We start from the raw sequence: 20,140 nt of genomic DNA on the forward strand, positions 1-20,140 counted from the left end.
TAGCAAGCAGAAACCATCAGCAATAAAACAGGCTGCTCTGTAGGAACAACATTCATTTCTTGTGTGTGAATCATGTTGCCTAAAGCCCAAGTGAGATGGGAAAAGTCACAGTACCATAAGCAAGGAGCTCTGATCTCAGTCACCTGAAGACAAGTCCTGTCCCTGGAATCAGAAACAGACCAAGGGGAAATGCCCTAGTGAGCCCTTGGAAATGCAACCTATCCCTTTCTTGCCGTGCCTTGATGATCCTAAGCCAATTACCAGGGAAGTGTTAACACCCTCCTGTCAAACACCGGCCAGGACCTGGGAGGAAAGAAACCCAAGTGAGGGGCCTCAGAAGTTATGTCAACCCTCTGGGGCTACAGATGGAATAAGGCGGGGCCTTAATGCCTTGAGAATAACCCAGGTAGAGTGTGATCAGGAACCTCGCTCTCTATATCAACTTGCTGTATCTTGTTCTCCACATATATGTGCTTCTGTTTGCCCTTTAATATTTCATAAAGATTTTCAAAATCCCAGGCTGTGCCTCATCCCTGATAAGAGAAACTGAGAAAAGAGGTTTCTGCCCACACCTGAACAAGATCATAAAAACGTCGTATATATTCCAAACACTTACTAACCTTCACAACCACCTATGAAATAGGTACTATTGCTCTCCCCATTTCACGGTGAGGAAATTGAAGCACAGAAAGGCCACATGACTTGCTCAAGGTCCACAATTAATAAGTCACAGAGTGGGTATTCAAACTGGGAACATGAAGGAATCTGCATTGTCAGAACTGTGGTAATTCTTTGAATGAAGGGATCATTTAGAGCTATTTGGTATTATTCAGCAACAATCTATGTACATGCCAAGTGTCACGAATGAGTTTCTCCTTCCTCCCACCCCCTCCTCTCTGTGACTCCCACCAGCTCTCCTAATCATGCTTCCACACATGTGAGAGGCTGGGAGATACTAGATAGTATGCTGAGTCAATACCCATGCAAGAATGCAACTGTGACTGCTGTAGTCTAAGAGGTGAATCAAAAAAGAAGTTACCTGTCGGTGATGAAAATTATGACTTATTAAACTCTAAACCCAGGCAATTTCTTAAAGAAACTAAATACAGTATTTTTGTGGGGCACTTGGGTGGATCAGTCAGTTAAGCGTAGGACTTCAGTTCAGGTCATGATCTCATGAGTTCAAGCCCCACATCGGGTTCTGAGCCCGGAGACTGCTTCAGATTCTGTGTCTCCCTCTCTCTCTGCCCCTCCCTGACTCATGCTCTGTCTGTCTGTCTCTCTCTCTCTCTCTCAAAAATAAATGAAAACACTTTTAAAAAATTTTAAATATAGTATTTTTGTGGCTAACTCTTCACAAATTATGAAGATGTTTGGCCTTACTACTGAGGAAGATGCCGCATGAGGAATTGAGTCATTAATAAGTGTGTCTCAGGGACAGTGATTTCTGTGCGTTTGTAGCAACATCAAAAGCACCAGCTTCTTTTGCATCTAGGCTGATCTCAATTACTTGTGTTTGTAATTTTGCATAATGTGGCAAAATTATTCTGGCTGCTCTATGCCAATCTTGTATACAGTATATCTTGATTTTGTTTACTTCTTTTGAATGTGCTCATTTAACCATCTATAACAAAACACACACACACACACACACACACACACACACACACACACACACACACAAAACCAACGGCCACACTCACCTGTGATCCAAGTGGTGAATGGAGAGAATAACTCCAGAATTTAAGTGGGTCTGTTTCAGAGTCACCAAAACAGTAAATTCATGTTTATTTCTCAGCTTCTGAAAAAACTGTTCAGCTGTAGCAGTGGATGCTTTTATACTCCTGGGAGTATCTAAAAAAAGAAACATATATTAAGTCGATTAGAATTTGGTTTTATAAAGTATCCTTTCTGTGCAACATCTTTCAAAAAACATTTTCAAGTAATAACTGATAAATACCAAGTTTCAGACTCCTTCAACAAGATTTTTTGCTACAGGGGCTCCTGGGTGGCTCAGTCAGATAAGCATCCTACTCTTGGTTTTGGCTCATGTCATGATCTCATGGTTCATGAGTTCGAGCCCCAAGTTCTGTGCTGTCAGAGCCTGCTTGGGATTCTCTGTCTCCTTCTCTCTCTGTCCCTTCCCAACTAACTAACTAACTCTAACTCTCTCTCTCAATCCCTCCCTCCCTCCCTCTCTCTCTCTGTAAATAAATAAATAAATAGTTTTTGTTTTTTTTTTTTAAAAAAAAGACTTTTTGCTACATATAACACAGGACAGTAAACCAATTACTGGACTTGTGCTTCAGGAATTCTTTTTCAAAAATGTTATCTTTGAGGCAAAGAATCAAAGAATCCTGTTTGAAGAAGTGCACTCCCAAGTTTTCTCCTTACACACATCCTGTGTTCTGGATACCTCAGCCACATCAGTATCAACAGTGAGCAAAAAGATGTACTTCCTAGAATAGGACCTAAAAGACCATGATAGAGCCATTTAGCTTTTCTGACACCTCATGACAGAAAACTGGATTTAAATCTATGTGCCACCTTCCACATTGATATCTTTAGCCAGAAGGCATGCTATAAATAGATTTTTAAAAGATCATTGAAATTAGTCACTCTCAGCCTTCTGTGCAGTAGATGAAACATTAAGATCAAACTGTCTTACCATGCTGTTGAAAGAAATACGTAGAACTTAATTCCGATACCCTCCTCTCCAGACTTAGAGAAAGCCTCGCCAAGAAAAGTATGTGTGGGAGAGCAGAAACTTTTACCCTACACTTCTACCTGATTTAGTCTTGTACTCCAAGACCCAGGGAGTGGGACCCAGAGGCTATGGGGGCCAAACAGATAGAAATGGATTTAGTGGGTAGGAAAAAACCATTATTCAAGCCATCTGCTAACTGAGCATAAGGCTCTCCTATTCATAGTGTGTGCAAAGGGTTGATGGGAGCCAGAAATACCGTTCTGTTGTTCTCAAATCATCCTCCTGGTTTCTATGCTTTAGAATAGGTAGACTAAGTAACTAGACTTACTTACTGTGGACCAGTTAGTCTAGGGAACTACTCAGTAAGTAGTTCTCAATGGAAAAACTACTGGCATTTAGAAAGAACAATCTTTCCTTGTGCAAAATGGTCCCATGCTTTGCCGAACATTTAACACCCCTGGTCCTGGCCCAGGGAATGCCAGTGGCACCCAGCCCCCAGTCACTGTGACAACGCAAAACTTTCCCACGCATTTCCCTGGCAGCAGTGTAGCAGAAATCTCGTTGAGAACCACAACCTCAGTGAAAAAGATTATAAGAGATTGCAGGTTTAATCTAAAATCCCACACCTCCCTAGTCCCACAAATTTATGGAATAAAAATGTAACTACCTGATCTGTGTCCATCACTGGGAATGGACAGCACGGAGAAGCCCTCAAGATACCCACAAAGTAGAGGAAGGGACAAATAATTCCAATACAATGAAAGAAATGCTGTCATACAGGTAGGTACCAAGCGTAGATGGATCACAGACGTAAAAGTAGCCAGCATCATGTGGAGGGGGAAATGTCATAAAAAAGATGGCATTTGATCCAGAGTTCCCCAGGTAGGAAAGAGAAGGGAAAGCATTCCAGGCATAGGAAGAGCTTGGGGAAACAGCAGAAAGGTATAAAAGGGTATGACATGGTTGAAACCGGGAACAGCAGCCATTGTAGGATGGGCCTGGATAGGAAAGCTGGAGCTTGTCTATGTTGCAGAATAGTGAGAAGATTTGTATGTAGAGATAATAAGCAACCCACATGTGGCCATGCAGGACCCTGTGCGCCAAGGTAGTAGACACCTGTTTTTTCTGTCACCATCATCAATTTACTCTCTTGGTAAAAAAGTAAATAAATACCAATAAAAACAAACAAAACAAAAACACCCTCTTATTTACCCCTGAAAAATGACCCTTCCCCACTCTTCATCTGCACATGACTTCATCTGCACCAACCAGAGCATCACCAAACCCTGTCCACGGTAGTTGATTTAGAATGAGTACCTAACCCAGGGCAATGAAGTCAGACCTAGGACTTTTGTTCAAAGTTTTAGGAAAAAGAAATGTCTTGCTTCAAAAAAGAAACTTCCTCAGTCCCATCCAATATTCACAATTCAAAAGCAGAACAATAATCTGCAATTTCTGCCAGGGTCAACATAATAGTTGCTCCCCAAGCTCAATCAAGGATGAGACTGGCTGTGGAGAGGATTCCGTACAATTCCTCCCAGCTCCAAAACTTTCCACTTCCTCAAGGAGGCACACAAAATGTAATTCTATGAGAAATATTCATCTAGTGTTAACTTTTAATCCACTCTAATCTATATACGAGTAAATCATTCCCAAACTTCATCACTTCATCTTAATTTGATAGATAAAAGCAAATTAAAATTAAATTATAAATGTTTATTATGCTTCCCCCTCTTTAAGGCAGGTAGAGCTGCAGCAGCATCCTTTGTCTTGCCTAGTAGGATGATAGATGGGGATGCAAATGAGAGAAGCAGAGAAAGGACTACACTGAATACAGAAAGGAAGATAAAACCCAGAGAGATCCAAAGATGCGGTGCAGAGAGCTTGAGCTCATCCAGTGACAGCGAAGGAGTTTGGAAACGCACCACAGCTGCCTTACAAGGTGAAACTCTTTTAAAAAAAAATAGATGCTTAATGACGGTTTTTAGGAAATTTTGTCATTTGGTATGCAGAGAAAACCTTCACTAGGCTCTATATTATCCTCTACTGCTTTTGGAGTCAGATTTGTGGGGAGAGTTGAGAGGTTGTCTTCTTTGTGAGGGTTTTCTTTGTTTTGCTTTCAGATGAAATGATATGTAAAGACTGACCTTAAGAGGAAGAGAACGATCTAAAAGGAATGGATTACATTTGAGTACCATTAATAAAAAATGTAAGACACCATGGTTGAAAACATGGTGAAGGAATCTACAGGTGAAGGAAACATTTTTTTAATTGTTCAGTCTATATTTTGGAAATTTTTCTCTGGTGGTCATGTAGAAAGCCATCTGAAGAAAGAAAAAAAGTTGAAAGTAGGGAGAACTCTTAAACTCTACAACACAGATGATCATTGACTTTTCTGTTAGATTTCACATATTTTAAACATCACATATTGACATCCCTCCACTACCTTTCCCAAACCAAATCATCCTGTCCAGCCTCCCCTCCCAGCCCATTACCTTCCTATTTTGTTTCCTCTATGAGGGCAGAATGACTTTCTGGAAGGAGGGGCCCTCCAACACAAAGATGGCCAGCAGAAACCGCATTCAGCTCATGCTACAGTGACACGAGAAATACTACTGGGTTTTTTTTCCTTCCATCTAGAGTAACCAAGTTCATTACACAGACTTTAAAATGGGCTTGCATGAACTTCCCATCTGTGTTATGGAGAGGGGCAGTATGGAAGGCAGTGGGAGGGAGAGAACCTGGCCTGACTTACTACAGCCTCAGGATGGTCTACTGACCTGGCACCCCCAGCCCAGGGGCCCAAGACACGGGTAAAGATTTTTAAGATTCTTGATTAAGATTCTAAGTGACAGGGAGAACTTAAACAAGTATATAAATCATGATTGCATCATAATTTTCAGCTGTTGACACAACGCCATCTCTCATCAACCCTGACCTCACCCTAATATTATTTAAATCTATTGCTGCCCTTAAGAACATGCTTTTCATATATTTATCAGGCTTGAGTCTAGGAAGGACTTGATGAGGGCTTGAACTCTGTGAAAAACATCAGAATCAATAAAAGAGGAAGAATTCAAAGGAGTTTTGGAAAATAGAGTCTAAGGAATTGGGTCAGTAATAAAACACATGCAAAAGGCAAAAGAAAGAAAGAAAACTAATGCTAAGTGAATCTAAAGTTTCTAGCTTGAGAGACCAGATGAAAGGAAATGCAGCAGGAGAATGAGGTACCTAGATGGGATTTCAGTTTTAGAAATGGTCGGAACATGTGTGTGGAAGTGTCCAGTAGGAGGTGGGCACTATAGAACTTGATCTCATGAGAGACGTCAAGGCTGGCAATATAGATTTAGAAGTCATCAGAATTATAATTCTTTAATTATCTAAAATAATGTGTGCCTGAGTAAATCACAGGAAGCACAAGAATGAGAGGACTAAGGATGGACCATAAAAAAAACTAAATCTGGGGGCGCTTCAGCGGTTCAGGCAGTTAAGCGTCCTACTCTTGATTTTGGCTCAGGTCATGATCTCATGAGATAGAGCCCTGCATCCAGCTCTGTGTTGACGGTTCAGAGCCTGTTTGGGATTCTCTCTCTACCTCCCTCTCTCTCTGCCCCGCCTCCACTCACTCTCTCTCTCAAAATAAAAAAAATAAAAATATTAAAAACCTAAATCTGTCACATAGTAGTAACAACATATGTAATATGTTGTTATATGTAACATAGATACATATATGTAAATATATACACATATATAATGTTGCACATCTGCTGCTATACAACATTAATCCTTCAAAAATATATAATGATATATTTTATCCTTTAATCCATATTACATTTTGTTCTCACAAAGCCCTGGAAGCTTGACAGGGACAACCATTACTACTTCCTTTTTCAATGAGTAAAACAAGCCAAGGAACAATACTGTGATTCACCCACAGGCACCTGGTGTGCCAAAGGCATAATGGGGATGACAGTTTCTGGTCCAGTGTTCTCTCCACTAAATCGCACTGCCTCCTGAACATGGCATTCTTTATCCATGCGTAACTGCCACTCACAAGTATGAATGCAAATAAGAGAGCACCAACATAGAAAATAATCCAGAAAAAAGTAATGATCTAACATTTTTAGTTCTTTAAGTGACAAGCTTAGTAGTGATTTTAAGAAAGGTCACTTTCCTCATTTGCATTTCTGTTTCTCAATTTGTAAAATTAACAATCCTGCCTTTCGTTTTCATCTCAAGGATTATACAATGTTCAGAGAGACTTCTGAGTTCCCACACTTATTACTATAGACCCCATTCAAATCTTCACCAGAAAATCAAGTCAAAGAAACCATCATGTGACAGTTAATTTTAGAATTAATAATCACTGCAGGTATGTGTGAAGCAACTTCTCAACAAGGCCTCCTGCTAAGGAACCAAACAGAGAAATAAAGTGTGGTGGCTCTCCGAACGGACTCAGAGCCCCGAAGAATAAGGTTTCAATGCCAGCTCTGCAGATTATTAGCTCTGCCTGGCATGTAGTAAACACCATGTGTTGGCCATTAGGATTATGATACTTATCATTATTATTCTTCCAAGCAGTGAGACTATGGAATCCTCTAAAACTACCAACAGCCATGATACCTTTGCGGTGATTTCTGAGCTGACTTTCATTCTAAGTATCCCCAACTCCACCATAAATGATCAGTTTCCACATTTTGAAATTGACATAAATGTTTTTGTCAATCAAATTATTCTTAAGATAAAATCCTGCCTACTACTCTCTATTTCTACAAAATGATGAGTGATCATTCATCTATGGACAAAAATCAATGTAAACTGAATTTCTTTTCAATGAAAGGCTGACAGAGATCATTTGAATTGCCTCTTCAGAAAAAAAAAAAAAAAAACAGGCTGATAAAAGTGGCCTTTAAACACTACAATGAAGCTCCTCAGAAAAACTCATCAGCACACCCATGCTGGAGTAAGTCTTTTCAACTGGAGAACTGCTTGAGTTTAAAACAAAACACTGCTTCAAAGTTTTCCATTTGTATTGTGTACAGAACCCAAAAAATACCACTATAAAAAAACAACTCATAGCATTTTAAAGCAGTTATTAATAAATAATGAAGTGGTTCTGAAGCAATTACATCAAAATATTGATTTCTTGTCGTGGGACTGCCAGAATGGAGTGATGAGTTCCTGTGTGGATGTAGTAACCGTTTATAGGGATTTCAACCATGTGCTATGTATTCCCCATAAACATCAGTTAGGGGGAGAAAGGAGAGAGACTGGTTTATTTCAAAAATAGACTGTAAGGGAACCTGGGTGGCTCAGTTGGTTGAGAGACCAACTCTTTTTATTTTTTTAATGTTTTATTTATTCTTAAGAGAGAGAGAGAGAGAGACAGAGCATGAGTGGGTGAGGGGCAGAGTGAGAGAGGAACACAGGATCTGAAGCAGGCTCCAGGCTCTGAGCCATCAGCACAGAGCCTGATGTGGGGCTCGAACTCACAAACTGTGAGATCATGACCTAAGCCAAAGTCAGATGCTTAACTGACTGAGCCATCCAAGCACCCCGAGAGTCCAACTCTTGATTTCAACTCAGGTCATGATCTTAGGCTCATAAGATGGAACCCCAAGTCAGGCTCCACACTGAGCATGATTTTCTCTCTCTCTTCTGTCCCTATCCCAACTCTCTCTCTATCAAAATAAACAAACATTAAAAAAAACAGACTGTAGATGAATGGAATGATATATGTGATGGCAAACATGGGTACTTACTGAAAAAGAGAGTCACACTGCAGCTTCTTTAAGTATTTTTAGCATGTTGTTAGTAAAAGTAAAAGAGAAGGGATTTGTCCATCTACCAATAACAAAGAAATCAGCAAGAATTATTTTCTCCTTTTGCACTTAAACTGCATTACTACTACTGCCATCATGAGTCGCATGAGTCTCTGCCACTGACAGTTCTCTATCCCAGCTCCAGTGTATAGCACCTAAATTGATTTTCTCCTCACATAACCAGACTAATACAAATACCATGTGCAAATTCAATTATGAAAATAGTCTAATCTCCAGTATAAGATGGTTGACTTAGAATGTGCCAAAACTCACCAAATTACTTTTTTTTTTCCGTCTCTGACTATGAAAGGCTGTTATCTTCTGAATTCAGGTTAGAAATATATGAAGTCAGAACTATTAGTATAGTTCCCATCCATTGCTCTTATTCTCCCTTCAATATATCCATGCTTCTATAGTGCAAACTTTCAAGGCAAGGTAATAGTTACAACGTTAAAGCCATTATTATTTGATTAACATTATACATGCAGTTTGCAAAGTCCTTAGACATGAATAATCTCCTTTAAGTCTCAGAGCAACTTTGACTAAATGGGATTATTGCTCCACAGTAATAGAAATTACAAATGAGGAAAGGAAGGCACAGAGAAGCCAAGACACTCGCCATCATCACCATACATGGCTCAAAATTAAGCTCATTTTCTATCAATTTACTATATTAGAAACTTGTTGTTTCAAAACTTCAGGAGCTCCCCCAGGGATATCTGAAGCACACTCTGAACATGGAGGGCAAGGAGAGACAGAAGAGGCACACCATTCCAGATTGGGAGGTGGCGGTTTTAATAAAACAAGGAACTTATTTAGAGGCTTGCCCTGGGCAGCCACAAGATGCATAGATCTCTACACTGGCCCGCAAAAATCTTCAATTTACATAGAAGCCTTAACTGGATTCACTCAATTTATATCAATCCAGATGGTCTCAACAAAACACTGCTCTCTCAAGGCCGTGTCCCTGAAAATGACTCCCACTGTGGGAATGGAGGGCAGAGGGCCGAGGGTACATTTCAAGGAAGGGGAGGAGGTGTGGGGCCTCTAATTGCCTGGGGCCAGCTCAAGGGTCAAATAGAGGTCATCTCGTCTCCATGACCTCCTCTAACAGAACTATCAAAAGCAATTAGGATAGGATAAATGAACGAACCTGCCAAATTCAGATCTCAGCCCAAGCCAATGCGCTTATTATCACAAGATAGTGTCCTATTAACATGATGGTGACGCACACTCTGGAGAGTAAGTAGACTGTCATATTAAGTTAACTTTTATAAAAATACATTCTGAAGATAAATACATTTTTCTTGATCTTCAGATTCATTTAGGCCTTACCAATCTACAAAACTATATATAATCTCTCAGCTAGAAACTCTAAACCACTGAGATATAAACTGTACTAACTTTTAACCAAAACCAAAAGCTTTTTTAAACAAATGTTTATTTATTTATTTTGAGAGAGAGTGCACATACAGGAGGGGCAGAGACGGAGGAAGAGAGAGAATCCCAAATGGGCTGACATGGGGGTCAATCTCACCAACCATGAGATCATGACCTGGGCTGAAATCAAGAGCAGGACACTTACCCGACTGAGCCACACAGGCCCCACCTGCCCAACCAAAAGCTTTTTTAAAAGATAATTTTCAAACAATTCTCCTTAATAAATTATTGGGCAAAATGTTATGAATACCAACAACTTTTTTTTTTTAATGTTTTATTTATTTCTAGGAGAGAGAGAGAGACAGCATGAGCAGGGGAGGGTCAGAGAGAGAGGGAGTCACAGACTCCGAAACAGGCTCCAGGCTCTGAGCTGGCAGTCAGCACAGAGCCCGACGCGGGGCTCGAACCCACGAACCGCGAGATCATGACCTGGGCGAAAGTCGGACGCTTAACCGACTAAGCCACCCAGGCGCCCCGAATACCCACAACTTTTTAATGGGGCAAATCCACATCTAATGATGCCCATCTTCACCCTTCAGAGATCTATATGCCTTTACATTACTAGGTTAACACAGGGCATATTCTTGGAACGTCAACTGCCTCTTCTACATTTTATTCTCACTAAGCCCCAAAACAATCTCAAAAGTTTCTTTCAAATCAACAGCAATTATAATTTGATTCAATGTAGAAGAAGCATATGTATCTTCACGTATTATTTACAAAATTATTTGTTGGCTTAATGCTGTGAGTATCCAACCACATAAAAACATACATACGTGAATATAATCAGAAATTAAAACATAAGCTTCAGCACCATTCAAAGAAATAAAAACAAATAGCAGGATCCACTCCTGGATTTAGCAACTAAATGATTTACTTTAACCAAATCATTTATGACTCATCTGTGGGAATTTTCATTAATAAGTACAACAAAATTTTGTCAGGATGTAGGAAGGTGACAAACAATAAAATGTCTATAATTTTAGCTTAAAACTACACTATTAAAATGTTATACATAACATGTATCATACAAGTTACTTAGATTACTCCATTCTGTTTCGAGTCCAGGTTAACAAGCACCTTTCTGATAATAATTTGGCTTCCCAGGTACATTTTCCTTCAGAGACAGCAGTAGTAATTAACTACTATGGGTATTCTGGTTTAGTTCACTGTTATAATCTTCATTGTAGATTAAAATTAAAATCGGCACTTGAGTATATAATCAGATTAATGCTTTTGGCTTGCATGAAGCAGTTCCTTAGACCGTCACCAGTGAAGTTACCAGCTGTTTCACTACCAGCAAAATTAAGAGGATAAATGACCTAAACAATATCCCTTTTTATGATCTCTACTTCCCACTGGAATACTGCTCAAGACTAAGATTAAATAGGCAGAAATGTTAAGTAAATAAGAGGGATGATGACAATGTCATCTACAACCTTAAGAGACTGGCTGTGTTCCTGTGTTGATACTGCCTCATTAATCAGTAGATAGCAGTCTCAATAACACCATTTGAACACATGTAGCAGACTTAAGAATCAGTCATTTGCTAGATCTTTATTTAAACCAATCCAAAATGTATTATCCAACTGAACCCAAACTGAATCCACACAATTTGTCAGCTAATATCAAAGCAAATGTCTTAAATACATAAGTAAAATTAAATTCATGGACTATCATACTTAATGAAAAATGCTTTTGCTTTGACTAGAGCCACTGAAACCTTGAATAAATAAAATGTATGAATGTCTTTTTAAAAAAAGAAAAAAACTCGAGTTTTCACGGCTTTTTTCACTGGTCTTACCCTTAGCAGTGCATCAAAAGGTTCAAATGTACCTTCATATACTGAAACTTTATTGGTGTATTAAGTATTGCTTAAATTAACAACTTACTCATCTTAGCATTAAACTGTATACATTCATGAACTAGGTCATTTTTCCTTAAATTATCCCATTTATAGTATATATATCTTAAGTGCATATATAATCACTCTTCATAAAGTATTCATATCTATTAAGAGAGTAACTAAGTGCAAAATAGAAATGTACATATGCTAATTTTTTAACTGAAAACCGAATCACCAGTTATTTCTTTAATTTCTTTAAGGTCTGGTCAGATTCATTCAGCCCCTGAGAAGGATAAGAGAGAAAAAATATACCTATGTCCCTTCAAAAACTCTGGCTATCTTCTTATCCACATATATGCTAATGTTTTGGTTTGGCTTTAGTCAAATTATTGGTGTAAAAAGATGGAAGGGGTACCTGGAGGCTCAGTCAGTTAAGCGCCTGACTCTTGGTTTCAGCTCAGGTCATGATCTTGTAGTTTCCTGAGTTAGAGTACCACATTGGCCTCTGTGCTGGCAGAGTGGGGCCTGCTTGGGATTCTCTCTCTCCCTTTTCTCTCTGCCTCTCCCCCACTCATGCTGTCTCTGTCTCTCTCAAAATAAATAAACTTAAAAAGAAATAAACTTTAAAAGGAGAGAAATCTACTATATATCTTTAATAGTTCAGTGATACCTCTTAATTGGCAAGAGTAAGGAATAGGGATCTATAACATATTGTTTCACACATTTATATAAAATGTTCTACAACCTCAGACTGCACAAGCAAATTCTAAAAGACTCTTTGCTGAATAGCCAAAGAGATAGGATGCAGTGCCCCCATCAATTATGCAGAGCTGAAATGCTGAAATGCACAATTTCATCCTCCACCTAATAGGCCAATTTGACCTGAGACATCAATTTTGGGAGTTTGTTCTGCTTTTATCCTTCTTTAATTATAATAATCAAATTATTTTAGAATAACAAGACACCAAAATATCAGTTATCATGATTAATCACCCTATCAAAATTATGCTAGATTTTTTTGGGATATTATCATTTTCACTGCAACAAAGAACACAGCATCATAACATACCAAAGGACACAAGAGCACTGAATAGTCAGTTTCTCAATCCACAGTTTCAGACACTGGCCCCATGTCCACCCATGATGCCCTTGTCTCCTCAGCCCCCAAATCCGCCTCCGCTCAGTTTCTGGGCTAGTTATAACGATCCCAGAAAATCAGAAGTGGGGCTCAAGAATTAAGTTATTTTTCTCAGGGATTAAAAAAAAAAAAGAGAGCTCTGTGAATTTTGGCAGCCTCTAAAATTAATCATTTCCCAGCCCCATTACATTGACCCAATCTACAAGGCTGAACTGCTGCTTCACCTTCTCAGCCTAGAACTCTCAACTCTGCCCTACACACCAGTCTCAAGTTCTGATGCTCTGTCAGAATCTTGCCAATTATCTCTCTGTGCCTCTGGAAATGGATGAATCTGCTAAAGCGTGTCAGAATGCTAGATCCATCAAACGATGCCTGTCTGACTTTGAATTGTGGGGGCTACTGGACTTGCCCCATTTACCAGACTGGGTACCACTCTCAGCTCATACTCATCCTTACACCCTGCCCATCTTACTCCTTTTTGGAGTTTTCCCCACCCCTATAAATTTCTCTACAATAAATTCACTAAATGCTGATACTATCTCTGGATAAAGTACAGAATATTCACTTACTGACTAAACTAGTCTCTGGATTTCACCTTACCAGAACCTATATAATTGCCACTACTGATTTATCCATTTTTAGGAGCCTTAAATCTAATCCCACCAAGCGTGCCTCTCCCATTTCAAGGCTTGGATTTCCCTCTAAATGCCCACTCCAGGGTGAAGGATTGCCTTCAGTTTCCTCTTCACTTTAATTGAATCTACAAATATATTACTGAGCACTTGCTATGTGCTGAGCATTCAGAAACGAAGATCAAGAAGAATCCAAACTATGAACCATCTACCTTACCGTGGCAGAGATGCTAGTTGTCCTCCAACAGCAATAATTCTCTCCTTTTTAGTAATAAAACACGCCACTTTTATCTGGGTACATGGCTATCCAGCTAGAAACCACATTCCCCAGTTCTCTTTGCAACTAAAGTGGCCAGGTGACAAGTTCTGGTCAATAGGATATGAGTTAAAGTGATCTGCACTACAATCCAGGTGTTATTATTGCAAATGAAACTCACTGGCCTCCATTCTCCATTCCCTTAGTCTGGAATAGGGATATTGAGGTAGTAAGCCAAGCTCTCCAATCAGGACAAGGGCAATGAGGGGCCTTGAATAATCAGTCTCACATGGCAGAGCTACCCAATATCCCTGGAACCTCTGATTGTTACATGACAGAGAAATAGAGGTCTTTGAGCATTTTGAGATGTTCTTGTTTGAGCATGGCATTTTGGGTGTCGTTGTTACAGGAGGTTAGCCTATACGTAAGTAATACATCTCCCCACGTTTCCTATGACTCATTCAGAACTGGGTGTGATTCTTTAAAACAAGGATCAGCAAAATTTTCTGTATAAGGCCAGATAGCAAATTGTTTTAGGCTTTGCAAGCCATATACATGTCTTTTGCAGGTTCTTTTAAATGTATTTTTATTATATTTTTACAATAATTTAAAAATGTTAAAAACCATTCTTAGCTCAAGGGGTCATACAAAACTAGGTCTCAAATTGGGCCCACAGGGCCATAGTTTCCTAACCCCTGGAAGCAACAAATAACAGATTTGGTTTCCCGTATTCGTTTTATATCTTTAGTTAGTTATGTTTATGTCTAGAAGGGAAGACCAAAACAATGTGATAAGAGGCTTAGTGAGATTAAGTCTAGATGCTATGCAAGCAGAAAAGGAAGGAGGCAAATTCTGCCTGTTAATTTGCCTTCCTCACTAACTGCTGATATGTCCTATCCTCCCTCATTCTGTGATGCTTTCCAAGGTAGGGATCGATTTTGTGATTCTCCGTGTTGGCACAGCCCATGCAGAAAACAATCACTAAGTGTGGCCAATTGTCTTGTTCGTCATGACTCTGTCACCTACTTCTATGCTTTTTAATGACAAGGTACTGTTATCTGCTCAAGTCACTAAGTAAAGGTTATAGATTTCTTTTGCTTTCCAATATTCTTTTGCATCACCACCTAGTTTAAAGTTATGATTTAAAAGGTGGAGTAAAAGATAATCCCAATGAACTAAACTTGAAAGATACAAAAAAATTTAAAATACTGTTTTATATTGTTCTGTACTTAGACCAAAGACTGTCTCCTTTCACCTTGGATTATGAAGCACCAAGTCTGCATGGGGATCCTAGATTTATGAAAAGAACTTAGTCCTTTGTAGCATTCTGAGATGAGCATGTTCCTAGAAAAAGGAAGAATAGCAAGTTCAAAACTTTCCCCTCAGATGCTGACAGTGTGGGTTGAGTACGTTCTTAGAAATGTCAGACATTTCTAGAATGTCAGAGAAAACAATTTTTAATCGAATGGCCAGAAACACCTCCCAGAGTCAAAGAAAAGCACTTGTCTTCTCTCATCTCCACATCAGCTTTGGGGATAGCTGTGTGCTGACCTACAAAGAATGTTCAGAACACTTGCTAAATTAATGTTCTTGTGTTTTTTTTTTTCTTTTGCCATGTAAGATGTTTAGAAAATTTCAGGAAAAAATGTCTACACAATAGTCTACAGATCATTTCTTCACTATATTTTATACTCTTTAAGACAGAGGAGAACTAGGCATTAAAATAATCCTGGAATTACATTGTGACAATTCTTCTCCTTTCATGACAGCCCATAGCTCTGGTGGTTTACTATGCACTTTCATGATTTTTCAGTGTGGTACTTTTTGCTGTCTTATATATTTCTCTGCTTCTTGTCTAATTGCTTTCTATGCCAGTCTTACATCCTCAGAAAGATCAATTTTAATCTCCTTGAGGGCAAGCAAGATGTGTACATCACACTTTCTCCTATCCCAATAGCTACCAGCAATCATAGCCCAAGACAGAGAGAAATACAATAAATATTTGTGGAGCAGAGTTGAATTAATTTTCCTTTTCAAAGTTTGGAAGGTAAAACAAGGAGTGTGTAAGGAGGGGTCAATCTCTTCCCCTCCTAATTCTCCACTGAAGCAGGGTTTACAACCGAGGGCTCACTGCATCGCTCTAGGCAATGCCTGATCATTTCACACAAAAACGCGCTTTATCCGGCACAAAGGTTTATGGAGAGGTCCTGGGAGGCATGGCCCATACTAATTAACATGTCCACTATCTCATTAGTCCAGGCTAGGAAAAAGTGTTAGGGTTTCAAATTCTACTGAAACTAGAACACCTGAATGTAGTTTAAAACAGCTGTTTTCTTTTAGAGCAGAATTTCCTATGTGAGTGCTATTCCAGGTCATATATTTCTTCCTCTTGGTTCATATTCCACTTCCATAAGACTGTTTTCTTACTAGCACTTGGAAGATAAAGTGAGTCTTTCTACCTCATACCACATTTAGATAGATCCGAATTACACACAGATGTGTGAAGGATATATTTCCATTTCTAATTTAAGAAATTAGGCCCAATATCAACAGTATATTTCCTATTTTAATACCACCATTCAGTGATTCAATCACATATTTCCTCATTTACATACCTCCTCTCCCTTATTTGTACAACTTCATATTCATTCACTAGAAATATACTCTAATTTTGTTTTTCTTCTAATTTCTTATTTTTAGCATTTTTATTCATCTTTCCCTCTTGTTTCATAAAATACGTGTCTAAATGCAGAAGATATAAATACAGTATATAAATATGTGTGTGTATGCATGTGTGAGCATGTTACACATATGCACACATACACACATATACACATTTTTGTATGGTCAGTTTATAATTCATAAATGTGTCTATTTCCAAAACATCATTGGTCATTCAGTTTTTAAGACTGTGACCTGTTTTTTTCACAGAAGCAATATTACACATGATGGCTAGGTTCTCAGAAGATTCAACCTACTACAATATGTTGGGCTGATTTGAATCCACTAGATTCCATTATCATGGATCCAACAGGCTGAACTCAGAAATGCCTGGCACCTTGATGGGCAAGGGAGAAATCTGGAAGCCAATATAAGACAGAGAGAAGGGATAATTAAAGAAGCTGTAGACTAGATGCTGAACAAGAGAGCCAACAGTTCATATATGATAGTCAAAGACATAAAGGTGAACTCAGACTTGGTTCAACTTGGGAGATGAAGGCAGATGAAGCAGTATGCATTAGGCATAGCGATATGCAGAAGCATGGTACATCTGTGGACCAAGTAGTGTTTTACATTGCTGGAGCATAAGGAGTGTGGGAGGCAGGGAGGTGGAAAATGGAAGGAGTCTAGACAGGTGGTTAGGAACAGATCATGGTTCTGTGATCAGCCTTTTCAGGGACACTGTGTTACTCAGAGAAGTGCAAAGCTAAGATGAAACCAAGCAGAAGCCCAGTCATATGAACTGGGCCAGGAGAGTGTGACATAAGGGATAAAGTATGACTCAGCAGGCACCTGGCAGCACAAGGCTTTCCTTGGGAACAGCAGGCATCAGTCATTAGCACAGTCAATTCCAATCAGTTGTCCCGGCACTAGTGGAGTGAGTCAGAACTGTCCTGAGGAACTGGGAATGATCAGCATGCAAGGCCTTGGTTACCCAAGCTTAAAAGTGCTGACACCGACCGCCCTTTACAGCCTGGCTTCTGGTGAAACCACATTCCACCTTCCCACTTAGGACCCTAAGAATGTCTGCTTCCTAAGCAGTGCCTGTAAAGAGAAGGGAGGGTCTCCTCCGGCCCACAGCAGGCTATAGGGGCAAGAGCAGGAGCCTGAGATGTTCCTGACAGAAGGAGGGTGAAGAAGAAACTCAAGGATCCCAGCACTGATGACGAAAGACTAGGACGCTCACAGACAGCAGGGAAGAAAGAGAGGTAGTCCTGGGGCAAAGGGGACTCTGGAGAGCCACTGGCATGAAAGATACCTCCCCACTCTCGAAGTGTGCTTGGCCAGACTGGCAGCGTCCGTGCATGGATCGGGGTGGGAGGTCTGTGATGCTAAGGTTCGGGCAAGTGCGATGGGGAAGCTGGGGCTAATAATTTTCTTCTTTTGGTGGATTCTTCTAAGTGTAAAAGAGAGATTTTTTAAAGGAGATAAAGAAGGAGCTTGTAATTAAAGAGGAGGGAGGCAGAGAGATCATGAGATGGCCTCAATGGTGTTGGGCAACCCTGCAATCAGAAACAACAAATTCCCAAGGGTAGGGACAAGCCCTATTTCACTTCCACATCCACTGTATACTTAGCACCTCGGACAGTGCCTGGCAGACAGTGAGCCTTCTACAAATATCTGTTAAATGAATAACAAGAGCTAGCATTTAGTAAGTGCTTTCTTTGTATTAGCAAACTAGACACTAGTAGCATCTTTATTTTATAGAGATGGAGTAACAGCTCTCGGCCAAGGTTCCTCAACCTCAGCACTACTCACATTTTGGACCAGAAAATGTTTTACTGTGGGGGGCTGTCTGCAGTATTGTGTGATGCTTAGCAGCAGTTCTGGCTTCTGGTAGGACTCTGCTCCCAATGGCAACAACTGAAAATATCTGAAGACATTGCCAACCCTCCCCTGGGGGACACAATTGTCCCTGGTTGAGAACCGCTGCCTGGGCTCTCTAGCTGGTAAGTGGTAGATACACACTCCATTGCAGAGACTATGCTCTTAATCTCTGCATTACAGCTGCGCAAGGAGGACACAACAGCCAGCACTTAGTGACTGCTTACTATGAGCCAGGCATCACGCTGAGCGCTTTCCTACATCAATCTCATCTCATTATCACCATAGCTGTGCATGCGGATAGCTACCTTTGAAACCACACGCTACAGAAGAATAATTTTAAAGCATTTTTCTTAACAAGTTGATTCACATCTTCCAGATACTTTTTCAAATATTTTTGAAGGACTCAGAACTACATTTTGGTGTTTTGAGTGCTAAGGCCTTAACTTTTCGGTCCCATCTTTGGTAACAGCAAAGTTCCTTTCAAAACTCAAAAATGGATTAAATTGTCCACATTAAATCAATTCAGATTTCTATGCAGCATTAGGGATTTATATTGCCCTGGTTTTATTATAATATCCTAAAATCATCATAAAGTAGAAGCACAAATCACTGGAGAACAGCTTCCTGAGGATGTGAGCTCCAAGAGTAAAACAGCCTTTGTGAAAGCTGCACTGGAGCCTGCTTGAGTGTAATGCTGCAAATGTGCCTCACAGAAGCCTCGACTCTCTAAGAACAGCACAAGCAAACCACAACCCAGAGAGCTCATCTCCATCATTTTAAAAATTTATCTAGAAACTGAAGTCCAAGGGGCTCAATTTCACATCTTTTCACTCGCCTTTAGAAGAGGCAACAGGTAAATATCCCTTATTAAAGGTAATAAAGCCCACTGAGAAATACAGTACCAGGCTTTGGTATCACAGAGTCCCCCAAAGCACAAAAAGAATGTCTGAAATTGTGTCAACAAAGGATACACTGAAAGGTCAGTAAGAGCACTTACCTTGACTATACTGAAAAGCCAGCAACTACTACTCACGTGGAACAATTGTGAAAAATGGTTTTGGGAGCCTAGGTGGAGCCTGGGGGACTCAGTCACTTAAGCGTCCAACTTCAGCTCAGGTCATGATCTCACGGTTCATGAGTTCAAGCCCCGAGCTCCACATTGGGCTCTCTGCTGTCAGCCTGGACCTGGCTTCGGGTCCTCTGTCTCCCTCTCACTCTACCCTTCCCTGCTCATGTTCTCTCTCTCTCTCTCTCTCAAAAGTAAATAAACATTTAAAAAATGCTTTTTGTAAGTAATGTCAATATGAATTACATAGGTAATATACAAATTATGAGTACTGATCTTTCACCTCATAAATGTATCTACATTTTTAAAGTTTATTTATTATTTATTTTGAGAGAGAGGGAGTGGGAGCACAAGTCAGGGAGGGGCAAGGGGGGGAGGGGGGGAAGAGAGAGAGAGAGAGAATCCCAAGCAAGCTCCAGAGCCCAAGTTGATGAGATGGGGCTCGATCTCATCAACTGTGATATCTTCACCTGAGCCAAAACAAAGACTCTGACTCTTAACTGACTGAGCCATGTAGGTGCCCCTGTACTTACATTTTTAATAATCATTTTAAAAATTTTTTAAGTTTATTTATTTTTGAGAGAGAGACAGAGCGTGAGTGGAAGAGGGGCAGAGAGAAAGGGAGACATGGAATCCGAAGCAGGCTTCAGGCTCCAAGCTGTCACCACAGAGCCTGATGTGGTCT

At 39.9% G+C, this 20,140-nt stretch overlaps 1 protein-coding gene across 2 annotated transcripts in view; it reads right to left on the bottom strand.

Annotated features, from left to right (window-relative positions):
* The window catches only part of NELL2 (neural EGFL like 2), a 324,036-nt gene that overhangs the window by 267,710 nt on the left and 36,186 nt on the right, over positions 1-20,140 (bottom strand). For both annotated transcript variants that reach the window (XM_077753241.1, XM_077753240.1), the window contains exon 3: positions 1,704-1,854. In XM_077753241.1, the coding sequence (XP_077609367.1) occupies positions 1,704-1,854 (151 nt within the window). The remainder of the gene's footprint in view (positions 1-1,703; positions 1,855-20,140) is intronic.

Source organism: Crocuta crocuta, unplaced genomic scaffold, assembly GCF_008692635.1.
Source record: "Crocuta crocuta isolate KB4526 unplaced genomic scaffold, BGI_CrCroc_1.0 scaffold30, whole genome shotgun sequence".
NCBI lineage: Eukaryota > Metazoa > Chordata > Mammalia > Carnivora > Hyaenidae > Crocuta > Crocuta crocuta.